At 46.1% G+C, this 6,594-nt stretch overlaps 1 protein-coding gene across 1 annotated transcript in view; it reads left to right on the top strand.

The window, feature by feature from the left end:
- Nucleotides 1–5,042: 5,042 nt before the first annotated feature.
- The window catches only part of LOC148409192 (uncharacterized), a 30,244-nt gene continuing 28,692 nt past the window's right edge, over nt 5,043–6,594 (top strand). Inside the window, 3 exon segments of the mRNA XM_088439616.1 lie at nt 5,043–5,069; nt 5,306–5,912; nt 6,448–6,593. Coding sequence (XP_088295742.1) covers nt 5,043–5,069; nt 5,306–5,912; nt 6,448–6,593 — 780 coding nt within the window.

Below are 6,594 nucleotides of genomic sequence, written 5' to 3'. Positions count from 1 at the left end.
CGCGCAAAAACTTATTTTGAAAATCCCAGGGCTTAGCCTCCCACCTTGGGAGACGTGTGTGTATTGTAATGTACAGCCGTTAAATCTAAAAGCAAAATATTGTCTTTACTCTTCTGCCAGTAGCAGGCAGAAAAATGCATTAGCCAATTTAATCACAGTGAACCATTGCATTGTCGGGCTCAACCCGCTCAAACAGCGATGTTTGATCGCGGCACAAGAATGCAAGGGGTTTTCAGTAATTTTGTTAATTTTCCGAAGGTCATATGCCATATGGTAATTTACACAATCCGCTTTCAAAACTGGGAGAATGGGAATGTTGAAGGAGGAGTCCAAACACTCAAGAACTCCGACCTCCCACAGTCCCTAAAGAGTGTTAGTAATGCGACCTGCCGACTTAGGTTTGCATGTGCATTGGAGCACGCCAAAATGATGATGTGTCACTTTGAATGGTACCGGAAGAACGGGGTGGCAAAAACCTATGTCAGCGGGGCCCCCGGACCACAACGAGTCCGGCAACTTGTCCAAAAGCGGAGCGGCGTCCTCGTGGTCCGAGAGCTCCCTGCCGTGAAATCGAGAGCGTATGACATGCTCCAGCAACCTGGGATCCTCAGCGTCAACCTGGATACAAAAACATTCAGTTCTCTGGAAATACATTACCAAGGAAATTTCACTTTGTGTTCAATCACTGGCCAATTGGAATGATCACACCATGGGTCCCAGTTCATGTGCCTCCAAGCCTGCTCCTACAGCCAGTTATGTGTGGTGTGAATGATTCACCTATCATGAACAATTGAGATCGCTTATCTGTCAGTGATGTGTACGTCGCAATGCCTTGTCTCTCCACAACAATTTGGTGACTAGTCAATTTCCTCTCATCGCCTTTGATTATTTGAAATGCTTCCTAATAATTAAATCATTGTTGCAGGCATACAACAGTGTGAGATGGAGAGGGTCAGCTGAGGCAGGAGGAAAACAAGTCGATTCAGGGTTTTCACCGCAGGAACGTCAAGTAGACACTCCCTCCCTCCTTTAGTTCATGTAGATGGCTGCTTGTGTCTTTGTTCATAGTTCTTGTAACGTGATGAATAGGTGTTTGATTTTCAGTCAACACCAAGCGGCACGTGAGAGTTTGTCCAGCAATAGAAGTCATTTTGTGATGTGGAGACAGGTAGAGTTGTGGGAAGACCAACAAAACCCATCTTTGGCCCAGTCATCGTCATCTGCATAGAGGTGGCTGATGACCGCCTGCTGGTGTGGCTTGCTCAGTTATTGATGTCGCCAGGATGCAGGGCCATGCTGCCCAAGTCCTTGCTTCATGGAGGTTGTCTTCCTCTGTCTCCCCTCGGGGGAGGAGGGCCCTGGTGCTGGCTTTGTTCTGGCCAAGGAAACGTGCACTGTCTCCACCAATGGTCCATACCGTCACACCTGAAGCAGCCTTGATTTGGAGCTTGGCGAGAGCCGCCTTGACCTCCGTTGGTGTTCCCCTTTCCACGACACGCCCCTCTGCCTCTCGCCGGCCGTCCCTCAACCATCCACATCCGTTGACCTGCCACCCCCTTTTTGGCCTTTGTGTCCTTTGCTTTTTTCCGCGCTTGTGCTAATTGAAGTCTCAGAAGCCGTTCCTGCATTCCTTTCACTCCCTCATCTGATTTGTTTTGCCTGTGAACATATTGTTTTATGTGGTGAGTCACATGTTGATTAAAATAACCGTCATTACCTTCCAGCAGATCAGGGTCTTCAGAAAGCTTCTCCCTGACCTCCATGGAAAGTTTGTCTAGATGCACATGTCTACAAATCACACAAAGCGGCTTGTCGCAAGATGGATGTGAACTGGTCTTATCTGTCAACGCGGCCTGGCAGGCATTAAGGTGTGCAGCGGGATCCATGGTGGGTTTCAAGTCTGGAAGTTTTGCTATGGCTGACGCGGAAGAAGGAAAGAGATCCTGGAGCACAGCAAACAGTCGCATGGTGAAAGGAGCAAACAACCAATCGGGTTCAACCATATTAAGGGCGGAACGCCTCAGGACTTCGTCAGATTGGTGAATTGAGGAACAACATGCCTGGATTAATCTTACCATGTCACCGCAAGCCAAATTCATACCATCAGTGTGCCTCTTGAAAGCTTGGATCCAGGGCTCGGCGCCGCCCATTAATGTGGGGAGCCTCTTCTGCAAAAAATCTAAATTTTTCAACGTCATATCTTGATAAACTAACCCACGAGGGGCTGGTATCACTGGGTAATTTCTCATTGGTCGGTATATCTATCAGATGGTCTAGTTTGAAATCCAGATTGTGGTCTGATCTGACTCTTTTCATAATTAGGGGTCAAACAGTTGTTGTCATTTGTTGCTTGTCTTCTCCAGTCATCCTCTGTTGAGTGCGCACGTCGCATGTTTGTGGCAGGAGGTGAGGAGTCAGTTGGAGGGGGAGTGTGAAATCAAACAATGGGTCCCCCCCCTCCCCCCCCTCCCCTGTCTCAATGTCTGTGTCTCCCCCATCCTGCTGCTGCGTGCGATCTTTTGCTATACTGGCTCTTAATTTGTCATCTAAGGACAACCACTCTGGACCTTGGGATGCACATTGTCCACAGTTCGCCTGTCTAACTGCTCTGTCCAGTTGTATGTCTTTGGATTGGGGGGTCGTCTGGTCAGTCACCACAATTTCCTGTCGATTTTCCCCGCCTATGTCCTCTACAACAAGTTTTAGTCCGTCAGTCTTTCAGTATTGGCAGTCCCTACGAAAATTCCTTCCCCACCCAGTTCGTAAACTGAGGCTTGTTAAGTTACTCTTTCACCATTAGATGCAGTTGGGGATGGCTCAATGTGCTCGGGGGGTGCAGCGGTCCTGCCCTGTTTTGCAACCCCCAATGGTGGGTCAAAGTGACCCTCTTTTTCCTCCTGACCAGCAGCCACAGCAGTCATCATCAAATACATTTCATGCAAATTGCGGCGCAACTTATACTCCTTTATTTCTCTGGTCATATTTCTCCTCTTTATCCTTCCACTTTCCTCTATCTTCTCCCTCAACTCTTTTTCCACTGCAATGACTTCCCCTTCTGCCATTTGAAAATCCTTAGCCAAATGTGCAAATGTACATTTATCTCTATTAACCTTTTTATCCTCCTTCCATTTCACCCACACTTTTGTCCACTCTGCTTGTTTTACTTTTTGCTCCTCCTTTTCCACACATGCTAACAACTGACTTTCTAGTTCCCTCCATAACTCATCCATTGTTTTATGCCATCTCCCACCATAACTTTCACAACCAAACTTACAACATTCTGCATCCCTTTCTTCCTCCGAATTCACTGGTGGCATACTCATCTCCCGAACTAGTAGTCAATTAAGTCCCTGTCCCTAAACTAAACACCGATCCGTGCCCTCTAACTGTTACCACGGTTGAATTAATCAGGCCGTGTCCTTTGTTACCATGGTTAAACTAAACAAAATAAAATTACTGTACTTACAGTAAAGTCCCTAGCCGTTTTTGAGGGTCCCAAATCCCCAACGTATACGGAAACGTTGCAATGCCCCCCGCGTCGGGGGTGGCGTCAGCTACGACGGGACACAATCCTTTTTGCTCAACTAAACACCGATCCGTGCCCTCTAACTGTTACCACGGTTGAATTAATCGGGCCATGTCCTTTGTTACCACGGTTAAACTAAACACTGATCCATGTCATCTAACTGTTACCACGGTTGAATTAAGCGGGCCGTGTCCTTTGTTACCACGGCTAAACTAAACACTAAATAAAATTACAGTACTTACAGAGACACCACCATATCTTCAGTCTCCCAAAATTTAGAACACTCAATCCAGCAGAATTCGGATATACAACAGGTTTCTGCTTACCTTTCTTTTGGTGCACCAGGGAGACCAAACTCCGGCAAAATCTCTGCCCACTCCTCTGTCCTTTCAACCTGATCTTCGAAGAATCACGTCGGGGTCACCAACTGAAGGAATCTAGAAAAAAGCTTCTTGCCTTAAACTAGTTCCTAGCGTGTTCCTTTTTGTTGAAAGATCGCCCATACCACAACATAGTGAAACAATTGATTTAATCCAGACAGAGTGGGAAAGTACACAAGGCCTCGGGCCAAGTCCTGCCATTGGTCGGAGCAGAAAATGGCAACGTTTCACCTTCAACATTCAGTTCTTATACCCTTTTGGGGCATCTAGTCCCACTGTGGAATGCAAGTGTGTGTATGTGTGCGTGCACGTGTGTGCGTGCCTGTCGGTGTGTGCGTGTGTGCGTGCGTGGGGGTCTGTTTGCGTGGGGATGGTGTCTTCAAAAGTCTTTGTTCTGCCGGCCATTCTTTGAAACGGGAGGAAGTCTGAGCACCATAAAACCCTGACTGATATCTTCTCTTGAAGGCCACACCTAGCCTTTTGCCCATGGTGAAATGTTGGTCGGGGGATGCCATCTGTTCCTTTTGGAGGTGCCGACTTGTCTTTATTTCCCCTGGGCCAGGACCATATCTGCTTTATACTGACATTACGTCGTCTCAATCTTTATTAGAATAACACAGTTCCATGTACACACTCTTTTATTGATATATTGAATTTGAAAAATATGAATTTCCTTCAATACTGAATGTGCAACCAATTAATCTAATGTCTGTGTGAATGGTCATTGAATGAAGCTTGATTCTCCTGACCAAATGGGATGTACAGGTACTTGTTTTTTCTAATGCTTGTCTGAACACAGTTATTGATACCTGAATGCAAGCATTTCAAAATAAAAAAATGCTCAGGCTCTCCTCTGAAGAATAACAACACCGGTTCCGGGGGCGTTTTGCTGCTGTCGCTGTTTTAGCCTTAGCTGGAGAGATGAACGATATTTTTCTTCTTCTATTTTTCTTTTTTACCACCACCCGTTGGACCTGTGTTCGGTGTTTTTTATTTTTTCTTCATTTTTGAGGACTGTTTCTATTCTTCGATAGCTAGTGATTCGCCGATTCTCTGAACAGCTCCTAGCTCCGTTCGTCCTCGTTCTGGTGCAGCTTTGCTAGCATAAGTATTCGCTCGGCTGTACTAAGGTAAGCATGGCTCCGTGCACCTCCACCGCATCTGTCACTTCCGACACCTGAGTTATTCTCATGGAGAGGCTTTCTCTCCTAGAGGGCCGTGTCCGTCAGCTAGAACAGAGTAGTCTGATAATCGTAGATCAGACGAACACATCTGATAGTGACAGTGCGGGCCGTAGCCCTCCCTCAATGCCGCTAGCGCCGGCTAGTGCGGGTCGTAGCCTACCCGCTAGTCCGGCTAGCATTAGCCCTAAGAAGCCTGCTAGCCACGGTGAGCCTAGCTTAAAGTTCTTGGTCTCTGCGAAACCTGGCTAAAACCAAATGAATCCTTATCATTAAATGAGGCCTCACCCCCAAACTTTGTGGGCTCACATGTTGCCCGTCCTTGTATAAAAGGGGGGGGGGGTGTTGCCCTAATTTCAGAATCTGATCTTAAACTTAGCACGAGCACTAATCACACCTTCAAGACATTTGACGCTCTCGTTATGCGATCGAGCTCCTCACCACCATTCTATGTGGTAGTTATTTACCGTCCTCTCGGTCCATACTCTGGATTCTTAGATGAATTCCCTGAACTTATGGCTGACTTAATAACTCACACAGATAATATACTAATTATGGGTGACTTCAATATTCATATGAACTCCCCATTGGAGCCACTTACTGCAGCATTTCAAGCAATAATCGATGCATTTGGTTTTACACAAATAATAAAAGCAGCGACACACCGGAATGGTAATATCTTAGACTTAGTGTTAACTCATGGCCTAACTGCCTCAAATATCACAATTCTGCCGCATACTAACGCTATGTCTGATCATTATCTTATAACATTTGAAGTCCTGGCTCAGTGTGGTCTTATTGTCCACAACCAAGGCTTTAAGAGCCGTGACTCATCAACCACTGCTGCACTTTCTGAATTACTGCCTTCCGCAACAGCTGCCTTTCCGTCTTTCACTGGTTCAGTCAATAAGCTCGTGAATGATTTTGATACGGTTCTTTTATTATTAATTCCCTAAACTCTATAGTGCCGCTGAAACTTAAAACTCGTCCAAAGCAGCACACTCCGTGGTTTACGGATGAAACGCGTGCGTGTAAATTGTTAAGTAGATAACTTGAGCGTAAATGGCGAACAACTAAACTCGAGGTTTTCCATCAGGCCTGGTGCGATAGCTTGCTGAAATATAAAGAGGCTCTTTGGTTAGCAAAATCAAATTACTTTTCCAAAATGATTAGTCTTAATAAAAACAACCAAAAATATTTGACACGGTAGCACAGCTCACGCAACAGCAGCAGATTAATCATAGTTCCCTCCATTCAGCACACGATTTCATGCAATTCTTTACTCAGCAGATTCAGCTAACAAGGGACGAAATAAAAAAGGCAGCGCCACTTACCCCCTCGGCTGTGACTGTTGATTTAGTATCCCTGGAGTGTTTTACACACCTGGTTAATGCAGCAAAGCCAACGTCCTGCATGCTCGACCCGCTTCCAGGCAAACTCGTTAAAGATTTATTCCCGGTCTTAGGGTCATCTGTCTTGAATATTATCAACCTGTCACTCTCCTCTG

The sequence above is a fragment of the Hippichthys cyanospilos genome, chromosome 17, assembly GCF_059441005.1.
Source record: "Hippichthys cyanospilos isolate Australia breed blue-spotted pipefish chromosome 17, RoL_Hcya_1.0, whole genome shotgun sequence".
Taxonomy (NCBI): Eukaryota; Metazoa; Chordata; class Actinopteri; order Syngnathiformes; family Syngnathidae; genus Hippichthys; species Hippichthys cyanospilos.
Note: the sequence above shows the minus strand (reverse complement) of the source record. Positions and strands in the feature narration are given on the sequence as shown.